General features: G+C 47.5%; 1 protein-coding gene across 4 annotated transcripts in view; it reads left to right on the forward strand.

Annotated features, from left to right (window-relative positions):
* Positions 1 to 21,465, forward strand: part of LARGE1 (LARGE xylosyl- and glucuronyltransferase 1) — a 633,432-nt gene that overhangs the window by 569,879 nt on the left and 42,088 nt on the right. For all 4 annotated transcript variants that reach the window (XM_050745851.1, XM_050745855.1, XM_050745853.1 and 1 more), the window contains exons 10-11: positions 241 to 396; positions 20,892 to 21,055. In XM_050745851.1, coding sequence (XP_050601808.1) covers positions 241 to 396; positions 20,892 to 21,055 — 320 coding nt within the window. The remainder of the gene's footprint in view (positions 1 to 240; positions 397 to 20,891; positions 21,056 to 21,465) is intronic.

Raw genomic sequence — 21,465 nt, forward strand, 5'->3', positions numbered from 1 at the left:
GAGGCACAGAGATTCAGTCACTTGTGCGAGATTAAAGGACTACCTAGAGCAGAGTCAGGGTTTGATCCCAGGCGACCTGGCCTCAGAGCCCTTACCCTTAACCACTCTGCCAAACTGTTGAATGAGTGAACGAGCAGACCCTCAAATAATGCTTAGCCTAGTGCTGAGCTGTGGCTTCCTACAGGTGTGAGGGCCCCCCCACCCATGCCGCACATGACCACCTCCTTATCTCCCTGCCAGGTCATTCACTGGAACTCCCCCAAGAAGCTCCGGGTGAAGAACAAGCACGTGGAGTTTTTTCGCAACCTCTACCTGACTTTCCTGGAGTATGACGGCAATCTTCTGAGGCGGGAGCTGTTTGGCTGCCCCAGTGAGGCTGATGTCAACAGTGAAAACGTAAGTGGCTCGTAAGGCGAGACAGGGAAAGGGCGGCTTCTCTGCTCATCCATCATCAAGGACCTCCCCCATGCCAGGCTCTACGTCAGGCTCACAGCAGGACCTAGATGAACACAATGCCATCGGTGTCCAGGGTCCACCGTCTAGTGGGGGAGACAGGTACATCAGCGGGTCCCTCGCATGCAGACGAGGTGAAGTCAGAAGTGAGTTTCCAAGCAGAAGAAACGGATTAAGCAAAACCACCATTGAAAGGAAAGATCAAGTGTCTCTCATAGCCAGGAAATGCCAGCGTTTTTGCGGACATGATATCCACATGGGAGACCCAGGATTCAGTGGAGTCAGTGCATGGGGAAACACAAAAAGAGCTTTTCACGAGTAACTGGCTCTTTTAGGGGTCAGCATGAGTGAAGACAGTGTTAGGCAGGCACTCAGTCACCGCCATGGCTATAGTCTACTATAGCTATTCCCGTTTCTCTGTTTCTTCACCACTTACAATTTGTTCATATTGTATCTCATTTGATGTTCATAGAAACCCACTTTTTTGTTTGTTTTTTGTTTTTTTAGACAGAGTTTCACTCTGTCACCCAGGCTAAAGTGCAGTGGCGTGATCTCGACTCACTGCAACCTCTGCCTCCCAGTTTCAAGCGATTCTCCCACCTCAGCCTCCCAAGTAGTTGGGATTACAGGCATGCACCACCACACCCGGCTAATTTTTTATATTTTTTAGCAGAGACAGGGTGTCACCATGTTAGCCAGGATGGTCTCGATCTCCTGACCTCGTGATCCGCCTGCCTCGGCCTCCCAATGTGCTGGAATTACAGGTGTGAGCCACCGCGCCTGGCCAAAACCCACTTTTTAGAGTTGAGTAAATTGAGGCACAGAGAGATTAGGCAGGTCGCCCATGGTCCCACAGGAAACAAGGAGCAACGTTGAGATTTTTTGTGAGTTCTTAGGATATAGAGAAGAGGCACTTTAACAGAAAAAGCAGGGCATGGGGAGTCAGGCTGACCTGACTTTAATTCCTTCCGGTTACTACCTGTGTGATCTCAAATAAGTGACTCAACCTCTGTGCTTCGTTTTCTTCAGCTGTCAAATGGGGAATAAAAACTTTTCTGGGGCCAGGCGCGGTGGCTCATGCCTGTAATCTCAGCACTTTGGGAGGGCAAGGCGGGCGGATCACCTGAGGTCAGGAGTTCGAGACCAGCCTGGCTAACATGGTGAAACCCCGTCTCTACTAAAAATACAAAAATTAGCCAAGCATGGTGGCAGGCATCTATAATCCCAGTTACTCGGGAGGCTGAGGCAAGAGAATTGCTTAAACCCGGGAGGCGGAGGTTGAGGTGAGCCGAGATCATGCCACTTCACTCCAGCCTGGGCGACAGAGTGAGACTCTGTCTCAAAAACAACATACATACATACATACATAAATCAATCAATAAGTAAATCTTACTTGGGATGTTTTGAGAGTAGCTGAGAAGATGCATGCAAAGCACCTAGCTCAGTGTTGGCCCTGTGTTAGATGCTTAGTAAATATTTGCACTCTGCTCTTCCCTTGACCCTTAGTATTAGACACAGAAGAATCTGGTTCATTCATTTAGGCAGCAAACGTTTACTGAGGACCTTGTACTTATTCTGTGCACTGAGTAGTCATAGGTGAAAAAAGACTTTGGTTCCTGATCTCATGATATTTGTATTCTGGTGGAGGAGACACAGTTAATAACTAAAGTCTCAGAAAACAGTGATCAGCCAGTGGCAACCGCCACATAGCAATGTATTAGTGAGCAGCTGAGCAGCTCCGCTGGTTTGAGGATTTCTATGAGGAGGTGATGTTGAGTCTAAAACCTAAATGACGTGAAAGAGCCTCCCATAGAAGAGCAAGGGGAGCACATTCCAGGTAGAGGAAGTAGCTGGTGCAAAGGCCCTGAGGCAGGACAGGTCCGGGGTGTGGAATAGAAGGATGGCCAGTGTGCCCAGGAGCTGGTGGGGAGGGAAGGCTCAGGTAGGCAGGAGCCAGATTGCTATGAGGTTGTATGTTGGGTTTAAGAGTCGGAATTTTGATTTGTTGTTGTTGTTGTTGTTGTTGCTGTTTTTATAGTTATTTTGGATGTAGTGAGAATTATTTTAGGCTCCCAATGGCAGGGAAGGGCACCTATGGAAGGACCAGAGGCATGTGCTCGCCTGGTCTTTTATCAGGATGACGCTGGTCACAGTGCACCCCTACTCTCTGTGATTGGGTCCCCAAGTCACAGTGGATCGCCACTGGCCCCGGCCCTTCTCCCCATCACCCTAGAGGCCTTCTCAGCATCTGCCCTCCTTCACATCTAGTGATAAAAGAAAGAAAACCATCAGGCACTCCAACTCTCTCAGATTCTGGGAAGCACTTAGAGGCTCAACAAACACTGTTCTTTCGGTTTTTCCTTCCGTTCTCTTTGCTCACATCCGTATTTGTCATCATCAAGATTCGAGGGTCCATTCGGCACATTTTTCCAAACGTTAAATGGAAACTGTTCTCGTGCCTCGTTTATTTCACCCCTCAGTGGAGAAGGTCCCATAAAAAGCCTTGCAGGATGAAGCCGTCAGTTAATCATCTGTATCGGTGCGTTCCCGTGCCCTGCTGCTGCTCAGTGTCATAAGAAATGAGACGTTTTGTAAGTGACTCACCAGCTTTTCCTACCATCTCCTTCCCCTGGGGGGATTGTCGAGGTGAAGAAGTCATCAGTGGTCTTTCTCGGAATCTGTGACCATATTTATTTGCTTATTTGCTCAGGAAGAGTGCGTGAATGCTGGCCATCTGCCAGGAGCCATGTGGCGCACGGGGGTTGAACTTAGAGACTGAGCCCCCCACTGTATGTAAGTGGCCTGCCACTTAACAACTCTTAGAGATGCCAAGAGGAAGATGTGCCCAGGAGGCCCAAGAATGAGAGAGCAGCTTGCTCTAAGCAGTCACTATGGCTGTCATCCCAGTCTGTCTCCCCTCTCTCCCTTGACCACTATGCATGGGCCACACCCACCCCCTTTCTGTGCCTTCATTCCGGGCTCACAATAGGGCCTTGGTGCTTGCTGTTCTCACTGGCGGGAATACCTGTCCCTCTGTGTTTAAATGTCTCAGCTGTGACATCACAGAAACTTTCCAATCCCCTACCCCCACCTGCACACAAAGTAACCTATTAAGTCACTGTCTATGACATGCCCTGTTTCTTTTTTATTATTATTTTTTTTTCTTTTTGTGAGACAAGAGTCTTGCTCTGTTGCCAGGCTGGAGTGCAGTGGCACAATCTCGGCTCACTGCAACCTCCGCCTCTCGGGTTCAAGCAATTCTCCTGCAACAGCCTCCCAAGTAGCTGGGACTACAGGCACACGCCACCACGCCCAGCTAATTTTTGTATTTTTAGTGGAGACAGGGTTTCACCATGTTGGCCAGGATGGTCTCGATCTCTGGACTTTGTGATCCACCTGCCTCGGCCTCCCAAAATGTTGGGATTACAGGCATGAGCCACTGCACCTGACTTTTTTTTTTTTTTTTTCTTTTACAGAATCTCCCACTGTCGCCTGGGCTGGAGTGCAGTGCCACTATCTCGGCTCACTGCAACCTCCGCCTCCCAAATTTAAGTGATTCTCCTTGCCTTAGCCTCCCAGGTAGCTGGGATTAGAGGTGCCTGCCACTATGTCCAGTTAACTTTTTTTGTATTTTTGGTAGAGACGGGGTTTCACTGTGTTGGCCAGGCTGGTCTCGAACTCCTGACCTCAGGTGATCCACCCCCCCTCAGCCTCTCAAAGTGCTGGGATTACAGGCATGAGGCACTGTGCCCAGCCCCTGTTTTCTTTTTGTCAGAGCATCTACTCCTGTTTACCCGATTCATATGTTTGTTTCCTAGGTTTTTTCATAAATGTAATACCAAAACATAAGACTCTTAAAGACTTTGTGCTATTCACCTCTGAGGTTCTCCGCCCTAGCACAGGATAGAATCAAGCACATAATAAGCACTTAATAAATCTTTATTGAATGAATGTACTAAGCAAGTTTAAGAAGGAAGAATGAAGTACCACCAAGTAAAGGGAAGAGCAGAAGAAAAAGTGAACTGTTGAAAGAGAACATGCTGGAAGTTTGTGTACCAGAGCACAGGCATGCTGGGGGCATGGCTAGGAACGAAACTGACCAGGAGGCACCCTGGCTGTGCTTAGAAGCTTGGAGTTTCTCCTCACGCCCCCAAAGGGTTTTAGTGATGGGCAGATTTATATTAGAGAAAAATCACTCAAGGTAGAGGATGAAAGGAAAAAGACAAAACTGAGGGACCACTTAAAGGACATGCCCCATCCCAGGCAAAAACACGATGGGCGGGACTCTGATCTGGGACAGTAGAAGTGGGAATGGAGAGAGCAGATGGATTGTTTCATGGGTGCTAAGAACATAGGAGCAGGTGCAGCTAGCACTCATAAATCAAGACAAGCAGGTTCCTGTGCCCTGCTCCAGCCCCGTTCCTCTGCTGGCAGGGGCTGGAGCTGGAGCTGGGGCAAAGAGAGAGTCTGTAAACATTGCACTCCTGAACCACAGCTCTGTAGGGAGTTTACCACCTGGTCCTCCGCAGCGTGTCAAGTGTTATCTGCAAACACAACCGGAGGAAAAGGGTACGATCTTGGATCCAGCCCAAAGCCGATGCTCCCAGCTCTGTAGCAGGAGGTCATTAGAGCTGTGATAAGTGCACAGATGGTGGTGAGTCTGAAAGAAACCAAGTCAGGAACCTCTTCTTTGGACTTGAGATCCTAGATGGGAGCAGGCTCTGATGGCAGCGTCTAAGTGACTTTAGACTCGTTTCATCCACTGGATTAGTCCATTTTCATGCTGCTGATAAAGACATACCCGAGACTGGGTAATTTATAAAGGAAAGAAGTTTAATTGGCTCACAGTTCCACACAGCTGGGGAGGTCTCACAATCACGGCGGAAGAGCAAGGGGCGTCTTACATGGCGGCAGGCAAGAGAGAGGACAAGAACCAAGTGAGAGGGGTTTCCCCTTATAAAACCATCAGATCTTATGAGACGTATACACCACCATGATAAGAGTATGAGGGGAGCCTGCCCCCATGATTCAATTAACTCCCACTGAGTCCCTCCCACAACATGTAGGAATTCTGGGAGCTACAATTCAAGATGAGATTTGGGTGGGGACACAGCCAAACCATATCATCCACCCAGTTGATAATTCACTTAGTTGCCAGACACAGGGCTAGTGTTCCAGCAGGCAGCATTGCAGATTGAAGCTCGGCTCTTGCAGTGCCTGTTGAGTGAGGGATACAGACAAGCAGAGGATTATTAAGTAGTGCGATTAGTGCCAGAATAGTGGTAGTGCTTCGAGAGCACACGAGAAGGGCATTTTACACAACTAGGGAGAGAAGGTGCATCAAGGAAGACTTCCTGGAGGAGGTGAGATTTAAAGGATGAATAAGTAGGAGTGAAGGAGTATGAAGGGTAAACTTGGTGGGTGGGAGGGAGCAGCATGAACATTGGAGACCAGGAGTGAACACAAGCGTGATCACTCGAGGACCTGCTGGGAGTTCAGATTCAAATGAAGGCAGTATGAGAACTATAAAAATGGTTGCACCTGGGGCATGGTGACTCACTCCGGTAATCCCAGCCCTTCGGGAGGCTGAAAGCACTTTGAGCCCAAAGCAAGTGATTTTCAGTGGCTTATAGCCTAGTGTGAGATGTGGACATTAACTACAGAGTCATGCAAATGCACTTCAGTGTAAAATGACAACAATGTGTTAGGAAGGGGAAACACACGGTGCTTGTGGAGATACAAAGTAGGAGGAACCAGCCGGGCGTGATGGCTCACGCCTGTAATCCCAGCACTTTGGGAAGCTGAGGCAGGCAGATTACCTGAGGTCAGGAGTTTGAGACCAGCCTGGCCAACATGTCGAAACACCATCTGTACTAAAAATACAAAAACTAGCTAGGCATGGTGGCACACGCCTGTAGTCCGAGCTACCCGGGAGGCTGAGACAGGAGAATCGCTTGAATCTGGGAGGCGGAGGTTGCAGTGAGCTGAAATCACGCCATTGTACTCCAGCCTGGGCAATAAGAGCAAGATTCCATCTTAAAAAAAAAAAAGAAGAAGAAGAAGAAGAAAAGAAAGAAAGAAAGAAATGGCTGCACAAGTGAATTTTTGCATTATTTTTATTTTTTCACTGGGAAATTGATAATGACAATAAGGGTGTGAGCTCTCTGGTAATCTGAATCGCTCATTTAATAGACACATGACCTCAGAGAAGTCACCTAAATGCTCTAAGCCTTGGGTTTACCATTTGAGAAATGGGTCCATGGCGCCATTGCCAGGGGGTTTTATGGACAATTTATGGCCAAAAAACAAGGACTTGGCACCGGGAACACAGTGTGCCGTGGGATGCATTTCTTCACAGACCCCAGTGTCTGGCCCATGTGATCATAATCCACTGTTCCACAAATAGGCTTTGGGTTTTATTAGCAACTCGGGTAAAAAGATCTAGCAGAGAAGGGCACCCGTAGAGTCTCTGAGAAATCTGTCTGTGAAGAATGCGAGGGGGTGTCACATTTGCTGTAGGTCAGACAATCCCACGTATCCCCATCAATTCAGAAATTCAGGGTAGGAAGAAGAGGCCATTTGGTTTGCCTTGCTGCCAAACTAAAAATAAAAATAAATCCATCTAGTCAGAGATGCAATTCTTCATCAAGGAGCTAAGATGTGAGAGGCAGAGCCCCATTTCAGAGCCTCTGGTTGGGCTACTTGCTCTAGGACAAGACAGTTTGATTTGCAAGAGAGCAGGCTCCCCCAGTGCTCTGGAATGACAGCAGCTGATTGGCTACGGGCACTTGTCTCCCATAGTTTGGGCATCTCTCCCTGGGACTCGTAAATTCTTTATGGAATGCGGTAAGCATTTGGAATGCATTAGTTATTATTAGTTGATTGATTGAAATAGGGACGGAGGTTAGAATTCTGTACCTTAGCATTTCTCTCCCTTTTCCTTAGCAACCCAGCCCTTGAAGAATATCCAAGAAGTGGCAGGGTGCAGTAGCTCATGCCTGTAATCCTAGCACTTTTGGAGATAGAGGCGCAAGGATTGTTTGAGCCCAGAAGTTCAAGGTTGAAATGAGCTATGATCGATCCATTATACTCCATCCTCTGTGATGGAGCGAAACCCCATCCCTAAAATTAAATTAAATTTATAAAAGAATATCCAAGAAACCCCGGGACTCTCCCAGGACATAGTTGGATAATCAGAGCTATTCTCAACCGTTTTACCTATTCAGAATCATTCCACGGTATCCCTAATAGGCTTGCATCTGGCTTCTGCTGGAATCCTCCCAAAGACAGGGAGCTCACCACCTTTCACGGCAGCTTACTCTGCTGTTGGAAAGCTCCAGATGCTAAACTGTTCTACCTCATGTTGGGCTGAAATATTTCCCTCTGTAAAGAACCCACTGATCTGAGCCCTGTCCTCTGGAGTCTGTGTTTTGTTGGGTTTTTTTTAATGAAACATAAGGAAATAAGGATCCTTCCACCTCGCATGTACCTGACAGCCCAGAAGATAGCATAGGAAGTTGCCATTCAGTTTGCTATTTAGAAACATAGGACTCCCCTAAGTATCGTATTTGTAGGGCGATGCTTTATCATCAAAAGGGCCTTACTCCACCTAAGGGTATTTCCAAGTAAAGGAACCTCATCTTTTTAAATGCAAAACCCATTAAAATAGATGGGTTTTAACCAATTTGGACAGGAAACTTGCTGCTAAAGTATATGCCCTTCCTTTATTAACCAGATACTAAACTCAGTTTAGTATTAAACTCATTTTACAATTTCTGATGACTATGGTTGCATTGAAAAGGCTGGAGGAGGTTGGGGGGGTGGCCAGAGGAGGAAACATACTGTTTATCCTGGCAGGAAATGGCCCCAGACTATTCACTGCTTATTCTGTGAATTCCTTTCTGACAGCTGTCACTTTCTGCTTATCAGCTTCAGAACAACCCTTTCTGGGCTCGCTTCCTTGTTCCTTCTTTCCAAGGCAGCCAACGCCTCTCCCGCCTCCGCCAACCCACAAAAAAAAAAAAAAAAACCCACAAAACCCCCCAAAGGTATTTAATTTAGAAAGCCTGATGGTAAAAGAATGATCTGTTGTTATGTTAAAAGCTAGGTTATGAAACATATCAAATATCCACAAAGTACAAAAAAAAAAAGACTGGACACCAGTGAATTTTTGAATATATATGGAATTGCAAGTCAACAGCCAGTGTCTCCGTCCCCTGCCCACAGCAGACATCACTAATTGATGGCTGCATTATTCATCTATGCCCAACTTCTTTCTCCTCCTCAAGACAGCACGCTGAGTAATCAGTATTGGTCTCCTAGCCTCCTAGTGATAGCAGGGAACCAAAGCCTGCTCGGTATCCCTGTGATAGGTATTAGTCATTCTGGTCTCTCCTGCATGAGCACAGCTCTTTGTGCTGTTCTAAGACCTTTCTCTGCTTGCTTCTAGATTTTGGGAATTGGAAATTTTCTGCAGGGAAAGAAAGAGAAAGGGAAATACAACTTTAATCTTCACCACAAAGGGAGGGAGGCATTATGAGTCACATTTCACAGATAAGGAAAGGAAGGCTTCAAAGAAATGATTTACTTGTTCAAGGCCACACAACTCCTGAGTGCTGGGGGCAAGATTAGAAATCACGTCTACCTAACTCTAAAGCCACAAGACAAGGTAACGGCTTCCCAAATGGATGTAGCCATCGTATTAATGTAATAGTAAGTTACATTATTACATATATCCAGGTTACTCCACAATTCTCCTAGTTGTTATATGGATACAGTTTTCTTACTCTTTCACTAACCCTTCAAGGTAGTTCCTGTTATCTCCTTTTTTTTTTTTTGACAGAGTCTCACTCTGTCACCCAGGCTGTAGTGCAATGGTGCGATCTCGGCTCACTGCAACCTCCGCCTCCCAGGTTCAAGGGTTCAAGCAATTCTCTTCCTCAGCCTCCCGAGTAGCTGGAATTACAGGCGCCTGCCACCATACCCGGCTAATTTTTGTATTTTTAAGAGAGACAGGGCTTCACCATCTTGGTCAGGCTGGTCTCGATCTCCTGACCTCATGATCCACCCGCCTCGGCCTCCCAAAGTGCTGGGATTACAGGTGTGAGCCACTGCTGTTATCTGCATTTTATACAGAAGGAAATAGAGGCTCAGAGAGGTGAATTCACAGAACAGGCTGGTGGCAGAGCTGAAGCCGGTATCAAGCCCTGGTTCATAGTTGAGTGGTCTCTCTACGGCTGTTTAAAATACTCCTCTCTCTAAAATTGCTATGCCTGCCCCGTACCCCAGCACTCCCTCTCTCCAGGGCTCCTTCATTTTTCTCCATAGTACTTATCACTAATATATTCATGACTTATTTATTTTTGTTGATTGTGTCTGTACCCACTAGAATGTAAGCTCTGTGACTACAGGGCTTTTTATCTGTCTTATTCATCAGTATATCTTCATTAAAGAGTGCCTGGCACCGGATCCATGCTCAATAAATCTTGTTGAACAAATGAACTATAACAAGTCCTTTTCTTGAAGCCTTTGTGGTGTGCCAGAAACATCCTTCCACTTGGACGCAGAAAATTTGGCCCAAGCTGGGCATCGTGGCTCATACCTGTAATCCCAGCACTTTGAGAGGCTGAGGCAGGAAGATCACTTGAGCCTCAGGAGTTTGAGACCAACCCAGGCACCATCGTGAGACCTCGTCTCTGTGAAAAATAAGCAAACCACACATGCCTGTGGTCCTAGCTACTCAGAAGGCTGTGGTGGGAGGATCACTTGAGCCTGGGAGGTCAAGGCTGCAGTGAGTCGAGACGGCACCACCACACTCTAGCCTGAGCGACAGAACAAGACCCTGTGGCCCTAGACTAGATCTATGACTTTAGGCTTAACTCTAGCCTTATATGAACCTCAGTTTTCCCATCTGTAAAATGGTCAGTAAATGTACCCACACCAGGCTCTTTGAGGAACGTTAAAGGGGTTAAAGTATTCAAAGTGCCGCGCCACCTAGGCAGTTATTGTTACGAGTACTTTCCAGAAAGCTTGCCTTGGATACCCGCTGTCTCAGCTGCTGTGAGATCACTGCCTCACCTCTGAAATGAAGAAGGCTTCCGAGCTCAATTCTCTCACGCTATGAAGGTGACAGGCCACTTCCAAGGCCCCGTTCCCTGACACTCAGCCCACTAAGAAGAAATGACAACAGCATCACCTCAATTAGAAGTTAAAAATAAGACACATATACACAGATTCTGTAAACACTTTATGGCATCACCCTGCAAGGCAATGCCAAGAAACAGATGGCTCTGTGGAAACAGCTGTATCTCAGAAAAACCCCGGAGAAAGCCCAGAATGCATTCCTGCTCTCACGTGCGAGCCGCATGTCACCAACTCTTCAGTCACGCAGCAGGCAGCAGAGCCCAGGATGGACAGCACCCCAAACCCTAAGACAGGCTAGGCGGCTCAAGGCCAGTCTTCACGGACCCTCTAGGAATGTGTTAAGCTCCAGAGCACAGGGGGTGAAGGGAAGAGGAGCTGTGGGATCAGGAGACTCAGTGGATACAAGTCAGGGCCCCGGTTTCCCCTTGTGGCCTGGCTGCTTTGATCCTGTTCGGCTGCAACTTACACAGAGCCCCGTTTGACCCCTCTGGGTGCTGTTTGTCATCCTTCCGCACTTGCCAGGTGTTCGGCCCTCCCTTGTCTATAAAGCAGCGCACTCCCTTCCTCTCCTTTCTACCAGATCTCCCTCTCTCCAGTGGCGTCTCTTGCTTGTGCCGTAGGTAAGGAGGGCAGCTCTGGAATGAGGCTGCCTCATGTGAAATCCCAGCTGGACTGCCAGCTGCAGGATTCCCCGTGATCTGCCTAAACTCCCTGCCCCTCAGTTTTCTCATCTGTAAGATGGAAGTCAGTTATTCCTACCTGATAGACTTAAGAAGAATCAAGAAGGTAAGACAGGCCAGGAGCTTAGAACAATGTGGCAGATGGCAGAGGCCCCCCAAAATTAAGGTTTGTGTTATGATTGCGCTGTGTTTGTAATTAGTGACTGACTTCATTGCCTCTCCTCCTAGACCATAGGAATAATATAAATGCGGAAGCAGGAGCTCATTCCCCATTCATAGCACAAGACTTGACATAAAATAAGAGCCTATGAATTGTATGTGATGCGTCAATTAATACTGATAACTGGGAGGGAGGAGACCGATCCTTTTTCTTACCTCCTCTAAGTCGAGGTCAGGGCTGGGCAGACCCTCTCTGAACCTTCACTCAACAGTCCTGAATGCAGCCCCTACTTCCCTGCAAAAGAATGAAAATGGACTCATAGTTTGGTTTCCTTAGTAAGAAATGCTTTGGGTTCCTGGAACTTGTTGATTAATACACACAGCAGGCAACGAGGGAGGTCGTGAGCTTTTTCTACCTGTCTGTGTGACTTAAGAAGATGTAACAGCTTTGTGGAAACCACAGGGACAAGCTCTGGGTTAGGTTTCAGGAGACCAGAGTTGGAGTCCCAGCTTCTCTGAGCACTTGGTCCCTCATCTGTCAACTGAGGGCCCTAAGGGCAGCCTCGCCTGCTCGCCTGTCTCATACAAGAATTGGGGAGGAGAAAAAATGAAATAGTGGATATGAAGCCACTAAAAAGTGAAAGCAAGTTCAAAATGCAAAGCAACATGCTTGAGTGGAGATTTCCCCATGAGCAATTTCACCGGTTGCCCCAAGACATCAGAAGGAGGGGTGTCCCAGGAAGAAAGAAACGGTGGCCTCCTAGACTCCTTAATTGGTCCATTGTACTATGTCTCCATCACTTCCAGGCTACAAGCATTCCAATGTGCCTGTTAGTTAAGGTAGCACAAGCAGCTGTAATGTGGCTCAACCTGCTGGAAGTTTATTACTTGCAGAAAGTCCAAATGGGTGTTCATGATTGGCAGGTAGCTTTCCTGCAGGCTCAAGGACCCAGGCTCCTTTCATCTTGTGGCTCCGCCCTCCACAGAACCCCAGCCTACTCTACAGGATTCTCTTGCTCTGGCTGTCAGCCAGGAAAAGAAGGTCAGTAAAGGTTGTGCCTGAGCAAGGCTTCAGAGTGGTCCGTGTACTAGCCAGAGCCTTTCCAGATGCCACTGGCCAGAGCTCTATCACAGAGTTATTCTTAACTGAGGCTGGAGATACAGCCTAGTTCTGTGCCATGGAAGAGAGGAGAATATGGATATTGGTGAGCACGGGATGTTTCTGCCACCGCATGAAACACATGTGTTGAGTCCTCTGCAGTCACGGAATTGTTTACTGTTACAACGACAAAGAAGCCCAGAGGCTGACCAACTAGGCATTGTAGTGACCTGGTTACCTGCAAGAATACAGAGGAAATACACCTGGGTTGGAATCTCAGCTGCTCTGTTCGTGCGTTGTGTAACCTTGAGCAATGGCTAAACCTTTCAGATGATGGATGTCTTCCTCTACTGAAGAGGACTAAGAGTGGTTCCTAATCTATAGAGTTGGTGTGAGTCTTACATAAGAAAGAACCTGCAAAGCTCTCCCCTCTTTACCTGACCCAGTGAGTGCGTGATCCTTGAGAGTCACTTTATGAATCCCAAACCCTTTGTCTTACTAATTCAGAGGCATGACTTGCTCAAGGTCACATAGAAAATGAGTGTCAGAGACATCAGGTCTCGCTTTTCAGTTATCCCCATAATCTCACTCCTTAGTTTGCCCAACTGTGAACAGAAGTCTGTAAGGCCAGAGCCCAGGATGCACTTGTACTCCCTCTGGATCCTCGGGCATAACCAGCCATCATTTCCGGCAGCTCAAAAGGTCAATCTAGGCCACTGTCCTTATGGATGAGGAGAAATAAATGCAGACTGCCTAAAGGGCCATTTTCCCGTGAGTCCAAATCTCCCTCTGCCTCAGCTGGCTGCCCAAAGAAGCAATTTAGCAAATGCATTTTATCTCAGGAGAAATCTGTCTTTTGTTTCTGTGCCTCCCTGGTCGGGAGCCCTCTGTTCCCTGTGGCAGTGGTTGGAGAGCAGGGCAGAGTAGCATTCAGACCCTGTTAATGAAATACTCCCTCCGGCTCCACGGCCCTCCAGAGAAATTACCCAAACCCTGGGTGAAAAGGAGGCAGGTTTTGTTTTTGTTTTTTGTTGTTGTTGTTTGGTTTTTTGGGGGGGTTTGTTTGTTTGTTTTTATTTATTTATTTTTTGAGATGGAGTCTTGTTCTGTCGCTCAGGCTAGAGTGCAGTGGCGTGATCTCAGCTCACTGCAACCTCCACCTCCTGGGTTCAAGCTATTCTCCTGCCTCAGCCTCCCGAGTAGCTGGGATTACAGGCACCCGCCACCACACCCAACTAACTTTTGTATTTTTAGTAGAGACGGGATTTCTCTATGTTGGCCAGGCTGGTCTCAAACTCCCGACCTCAGGTGATCCGCCTGCCTCGGCTTCCCAAAGTACTGGGATTACTGGGATTACAGGCATGAGCCACCGCATCCGGCCAAGGAGGCAGTTTCTAAACTGCTAGAGTCTCACCACTGAGATAACATTAGCCACGCAGTCAGGAATAAGCAAGCCAAAATTAGAATTTGAAAAGGTACATAATATAAAATAACCACATTGCTTAGATCTGTGTAGCACTTGAAGGTTAACAAAGCACTTTTATGTGCATTAGCTCATTTGAGAAAATTGCAGGGAACTAGTTAACTACAGGAAAGTTTAAGAAGCCAATACAATTCATCTGTGAATCCACCACTCAGAAAATCTTTGTTAACATTGTAATGTGTTCCCTTCTATTTTTGAGTGGGTTTTTCTTTTCCTTTTGTCTTTTTCCTGCATTGGGACCACACTTTTTTATGGCCTGCTTCATTCACGGAACATTGGGTCTTCCACCATCTCCTTTGATTCTCACCTCCATCCCCTGGGAAGAAGTAATAGTGTTGTGAAACGTCCCTGGTTTGAGTTCCGAAGACTGGATTCCCATCCCGGACTGCTTCTCACTTGCTGAAGCAGATTACTGAAAGCTTCTGAGCCTTAGTTTCCTCCTTTGTACAACAGATATCTGTGCTGAAGGATTAAACTGATGAAGCAATGCACCTGAAAACATTTAGCATTGCATCAGTCACATAGTAGGTACCCAGTTAGTATTAGCTGGATCAAGGTGCAAAACACCATGTAGAGGAGAAATGAACATGCAAGTTCAAGGATGGCAACTGGTTGGCCCAGAGTCCTGGGGACAGGTGTGTCTGACAGCATATCTGACTTTCTTTCTTTCCTTTTTGTTGTTGTTACTGTTGTTGTTGTTTCTGTTGTTTTTGAGACAGAGTTTCACTCTGTCACCCAGGCTGGAATGCAATGGTGAGATCTCGGCTCACTGCAACCTCCCACTCCTGGGTTCAAGTGATTCTCCTGCCTCAGCCTCCCAAGTAGCTGTGATTACAGGCACACACCACCGCACCCAGCTAATTTTTTGTATTTTTAGTAGAGACAGGGTTTCACCGTGTTAGCCAGGATGGTCTCGATCACCTGACCTCATGATCCACCTGCCTCAGCCACCCAAAGTGCTGGGATTACAGGCATGAGCCACGGTGCCCGACCACCTGACTTTTTTTCTACAATACCCACTGTGGTTGGTAAATGACAATATTCTCTAGGTAATACCCTTTAAACACCGCAGCAGGGACTGCAGGTGAGCTTGGGATGTGGATACCACCGAATCCCATTGTTGGTACCATGAAGTTCAGAGCTGGAGGTGGCCTCTTCCCCAGGACTGAGTCAATCCCAGTAAGGCAGGGTGTACTTTAGAAGCCCTGAGAGCACCTCCGTTGATCAGTACTCCCTCTCCTCATATGCAGGGGCTGAGCACATCCAACAGAAGCTTGCTGAGCATCCAAGATTGATCACATCGGCCACGCAGTCAGGAATAAGCAAGCCTAGATTAGAATTTGAAAAGGTACATGATATAATCATAACCACATTGCTTAGGTTTCTGCAGCACTTTATAGTTTTCAAAACACTTTACATGCATTAGCTCATTTGAGAAAATTGCAGGGAATTAATTAACTACAGAAAAGTGTAAAGAAGCCAATAAAATTCATCTGTGAATCCACTGCTCAGAAAATCTTTAACATTCGTTATAGAACCTGGATATTCTAGGTTCAGATGGTTCAGAAGTGAAGGGGATATAGCTCCTACTGTTAGGAACTCACCATCTGGTGCTTTTTAGAAAGTGGTTCCTGGAACCATTTACCTGGAAATGTCTTTTTCCCCAACTCAAGGGTATATACCTGTGTGTGCACATAGAGGAGGAGAGGCCACACGCAGTAGATCGTGCCTGCAATCCCAGCGCTTTGGGAGGCTGAGGCAGGCAGATCACCTGAGGTCAAGACCAGCCTGGCCAACATGGTGAAACCCTGTCTCTGGGCCCTTGCCATACAGTTTCCTTCAGGTGAGGTTTGAGGACAAAAACTGTCCACGTAGGTGTGTTCGGGGGCCCAGGTGTTTCCCTTTCCTGTGATAATAGCTACGATAATAAGTGACATCCACTGAATGTTTTCTTCAACCGCTGTTTTCTCTCTATGCGGCATCTTTCAGAATCCTTCTGTAACCTTCTGGGGTAGTGACCATTGTCCTCATTTTACAGCTGAGGACCCTGAAGCTCAGAAAAGTTAGGTCATTCACCCAAACTTAGGAGAAATGAAAGGAAAAGAATTTCTGTTTTGTTAGTGTGCTGGTTTTATTTTGTTTTGTTTTTTCCAAGACCTAGTACAAAGATTGAAATCAGTAGCTCTAGGGAGAGAAAAGCATCAGGTCATACGGAGGTCCTTGTCAGTTTTGACTGTTTTCTTCTTTGGGCATTTTCTTGTGTTATTTTTGTTTTGTTTTGTTTTGTTTTTGAGATGGAATGTCACTGTGTCACCCAGGCTGGAGGGCAGTGGTGCGATCTTGGCTCACTGCAACCTCCGCCTCCCGGGTTCAAGAGCTTGTCCTGCCTCAGCCTCCTGAGTAGGTGGGATTACAGGCATCCGCCACCACGCCCGGCTAATTTTTATATATTTTGTAGAGACAGGGTTTCCCCATGTTGGCCAGGGTGGTCTCGAACTCCTGATCTCAAGTGATCCGCCCACCTTGGCCTCCCAAAGTGCTGGGATTACAGGCATGAGCCACCGTGCCCGACCCGTTTTCCCATGTTATTTGAAATTCTTACGCTGAGTTCTTACGCTGAGATCATCCAGGCAGGAGTGGGTTAGAACCAGTAACCTTAGCCACTACGTTGCATCTACGTCTTCACGTGAGGCCAAGCAGGCATCTTTTCTGAAGCAGCAGCATGGTGGTAGAGGGGCACAAACCCAGGTTTGACACCTCTACCCTTCTCAACTGTCAGATGAGGCTGCAGATGACTCACGGGGGGCTCTGGGGAGGAGAGGAAATCACCTGTACCCAGCACCTTACGTGGAGCTGGGCACATGCTTGTTTGTTTTCCAAAAGCTTTTCAGCCATCACAGACCCTTGGATGCAAATATTGAAGCAAATGATGGGCTGAAGAATGGGCTTATTGATCACGTTCTGTGCATATAATTAGAGGACACAACAGGAAAATTGAAAGGATAGTCTTAACTTCACAGTGATTGCAGGTTTGTTGTATACAGCAAATATTTTTCAGGCATGCAACACATGATACTGAGCACCTGTCACAAGCCAGGCACGGTGCTCGGGACAATGGTAAAGTGTCACAGTCTCACCGGGAAAGTTGCCCTTAAATAATTTCAGTTCAAGTTGACAAGTGCTTTAATGGAGTTGCGAACTGAGCGCTCTTGGAGTGCAGAGAAGAAATGGATCGCTTCCCCCCGGCGGGATGAGCAGAGGTCTCACAGAGCAGGTGCCATCTGGGCTGAATCTTGAAAGGTAAATGGAAGGTTTTTTAGGTGGAGGAGAGCGGAGCGAGGTGAGGGAGGGCATTCCCGAAAGGGGAAGAGCATGGCACTGAACAAAGTCACGGAGGTGTGAGGGAAAGGCAGGTTTGGGGAGCACAGAGACCAGTGATGAGGCCGTAGAGTATGGGGGTGGTGGGTCAGAGACAGCAGCTCCTAATTGTCAACAAGGAAATCTGGATTTAATCCTACAGGTCAGAAGGAAGCAGAGGGGTCATAGATCTTAGATGGAAGGAGAATTTCAGCTTCCTTGTCTTATATTAAACTGCTGGCCTGTTGAGAATCTTCAAACAGGCAAGGACAGCAAATTGACTTGAAAAGCTGAATATCCCTAATTGCATTCTTTTAACAGTTAAAAATTTTAGAGATAGTTGACAATGTCTCACAGATCACTGGATCTCAACCGGTTTCCCAAGCTGCATTGGGAAATATGCATGTGCATTTGGAGCTTCACAGGGCTGTCTGGAGAATGCTGTAAGCATTTAGTGGGCAGGAGCTCAAGAGGTTGACTGTCCTTCAATAGGTGGGACAGGTCCTCATAATGAAAAAGTGCCCCCCACAAAATACCAATAGCACTTTATCAGTATCTATTGCTCAAAACCAGTAAGACCTCAGTCACCTTCAAGAAGTATTTATTGGCCGGGCGCGGTAGCTCACGCCTGTAATCCCAGCACTTTGGGAGGCCAAGGCGGGCGAATTGCCTGAGGCCAGGAGTTCAAAACCAGCCTGGCCAACATGGTGAAACCCTGTCTCTACTAAAAATACAGAAAGTAGCCGGGCGTGGTGGTGAGTGCCTATGGTCTCAGCTACTCAGGAGGCTAAGGCAGGAGATTCACTTGAACCCACGAGGCAGAGGTTGCAGTGAGCTGAGATCACACCACTGCACTTCAGCCTGGACAACAGAGCTACACTCTGTCTGTCTCAAAAACAATAAGTAGTATTATTGAGGCAGCTGGGCTGGGCTGGCTTGCATGACTTGGGCAGTTGGGGAGGAGCTGCTCTGCCCCAAATGTCTCATCTTCCAGCAAGCTAGCCTCGGTATCCTCTCATGGCAGTGGTAGGGGTGCAAGAAACACTCTCTTGAGGTCTAGCCTCAAAACTGAGACAATATTACTTCCTCTGCTTTTTGTTAGCAGAAGTACATCATGATTCCAGCCCTTACTCAAGGCCCGAGAAATAAACTGTGCCTCTTTAGTAAGCACCACTGCAAAGGGCAAGGATATCTGAGGTGGCAGGGGGTGGGGGAGAGAGAAGGAATTGGAGCAATTAATGCCATCATCTTCCATAGCACACATCTTGAGAAATAACGCCATTAAGTAATCTGTCAAGGCAATGGTCTTAACAGGTGCAAGGCTATACAGAAGCAAGTTAATATCGACTGCTACACTGTTGATTTGGGGATTTAAAGAAAGTACACCTTCTTGGAAAAACATTCTCTGATATTCAGCTAGGTTGGTAACCCTTGCCATGTAAACTTTTGTCTGTATTCTATCATGTGATAGACAAGGCTGATTTAACAGGGAAAAAAAAAATGGAACCAACCCTTCTGTGACCTTTGGCAAATTATCATTTTTTTAAGTTGATTTTTATGGAAATACAGATTGCATCCGACAAGTCCTCCCATTCTTTTTTTTTTTTTTCATTTTGAGACAGAGTCCCACTCTGTCGCCCAGGGTGGCGTACGGTGTCGTGATCTTGGCTCACTGCAACTTCTGCCCCCTGGGTTGAAGCAGTTCTCTGCCTCAGCCTCCCGAGTAGCTGGAATTAAAGGTGCCCGCCACCATGCCTGGCTAATTTTTTGTATTTTTAGTAGAGACGGGGTGTCACCATCTTGGCCAAACTGGTCTTGAACTCCCAACCTCGTGATCCACCTGCCTCGGCCTCCCAAAGTTCTGGGATTACAGGCATGAGCCACCGCACCCGGCTAAGTCCTCCCATTCGAAGTGCACAGTTAGCTGAATTTTCACAAAAGTGCACATCCATGTACCCCTCGCTCCAGTCATGGTGGAGTGGGTTTCTGTCCCTCCCAGCCCTCTCTTGCCTCTTCCCAGGCCTCTCACTCCCCCACCCCACATGCCCTGGTCCAATTTTTGTCGCTGTGGATTAGCTTTTTGCTAAGTTGTGTCACTTTTTAATTTCAGTTCTTCATCTGTAAAACATACATCATACCTGCCTGGTAGGAGTTCCCATGAGACCGTGTCGGTTGGGCAGCTGCAGATTTGCACATCTGTGTATCTGCCTTGGCATATCTGAAATGTTATCTCCTTAGCTCCCTGTCAGCAGGTGTGCCTGCTCTTTTCACAAGTTGGTGAAGGAAGAGAGAAGTACAGCTAGTTAAACAAGTTCTACAAGCAGATTAATGAAGTAAGACTTTGAGAGAGTTCAAAAAAAGAAAAGAGAAAAAAGTACGGTGCCAAGATTCTGGTTAAACTTAGGTGAAATGAAAGGAAAAGAATTTCTATTTTGTTAATGTGCTGGTTTGCTGGTTTTGTTTGGTTTTGTTTTGTTTTTTCCAAGACCTAGTACAAAGATTGAAATCAGTAGCTCTAGGGAGAAAAAAGCATCAGGTCATACGGAGGTCCTTGTCAGTTTTGACCGTTTTCTTCTTTGGGCATTTTCTTGTGTTATTTTTGTTTTGTTTTGTTTTGTTTTTGAGATGGAATGTCACTGTGTCACCCAGGCTGGAGGGCAGTGGGGCAGTGGTGCGATCTCGGCTCACTGCAACCTCCGCCTCCAGGGTTCAAGAGCTTCTCCTGCCTCAGCCTCCTGAGTAGGTGGGATTACAGGCGTCCGTCACCATGCCCGGCTAATTTTTATATATTTTGTAGAGACAGGGTTTCCCCACGTTGGCCAGGGTGGTCTCGAACTTGTGACCTCAGGTGATTTGCCCACCTTGGCCTCCCAAAGTGCTGGGATTACAGGCATGAGCCACCGTGCCCAGCTCGTTTCCCCATGTTATTTGAAATTCTTATGCTGAGTTGTCTAAGAAAACATTTGTCATTTGTTTCTAAGGAGTTTATGGTTGCTTTTTTTTGTTTGCTTTTTGTTTTTGTTTGTTTTTGTTTTGAAACAGGGTTTTGCTCTGTAGCCTAGGCTGGAGTGCAGTGGTGCCGTCTCAGCTCACTACAGCCTCCATGTCCCAGGCTCAGTTGATTCTCCCACCTCAGCCTCCTGAGTAGCACTGCAGTCACACACCTCCATGCCCGGCTAATTTTTCTATTTTCAGTAGAGACGGGGTTTTGCTTTGTTGCCCAGGTTGGTCTCGAACTCTCAGGCTCAAGCGATCTGCTCGCCTCAGCCTCCCAACGTGCTGGCATTACAGGTGTGAGCCACCACACCCAGTCCCCAGGCATCTGATTTTTACCACCTTTTTGAAATTAGATTAAGTTGCACAGGGAAATAAAAGTGGTGATCCCTTCCATGTACCTCTGACCCATCAACGTCCTGATGGGTGATAAACGCCGGGGAGGGCAGGGCTCGAGGGGCAAGCTCATGGGCACCCTGGGACCTCTTCTTCACGTGCCCAAGCCCTCTCTCCTACTCTGCAGCTCCAGAAGCAGCTGTCTGAGCTGGACGAGGACGACCTGTGCTATGAGTTCCGGCGAGAGCGCTTCACTGTCCACCGTACCCACCTGTACTTCCTGCACTACGAGTACGAGCCTGCGGCAGACAGCACGGACGTCACCCTGGTCGCTCAGCTGTCCATGGACAGGTATGGCAGATGGCCTCACCCACCCCAGTCTCCTCACGGCAGCGCTTTGCATGGAGGATAGAGAATGGAGAGGGGCGTGCTCGCTTCCGCAGCACATATGCTAAAATTGGAGGATGGAGCAGGAAGAGATGGCGCATGGGCTTAGAATATTGAAGTCTGGGCCGGGTGCGGTGGCTCATGCCTGTAGTCCCAGCACTTTGAGAGGCCGAGGCAGGCGGATCACAAGGTCAGGAGTTCGAGACCAGCCTGGCCAACATGGTGAAACCCCGTCTCTACTAAAAATACAAAAATTAGCTGGGCATGGTGGTGTGCGCCTGTAATCCCAGCTACTGGGGAGGCTGAGGCAGGAGAATTGCTTGAGCCCAGGAGGCAGAGGTTGCAGTGAGCTGAGATCATGCCACTGCACTCCA

This window comes from Macaca thibetana, chromosome 10 (assembly GCF_024542745.1).
Source record: "Macaca thibetana thibetana isolate TM-01 chromosome 10, ASM2454274v1, whole genome shotgun sequence".
NCBI lineage: Eukaryota > Metazoa > Chordata > Mammalia > Primates > Cercopithecidae > Macaca > Macaca thibetana.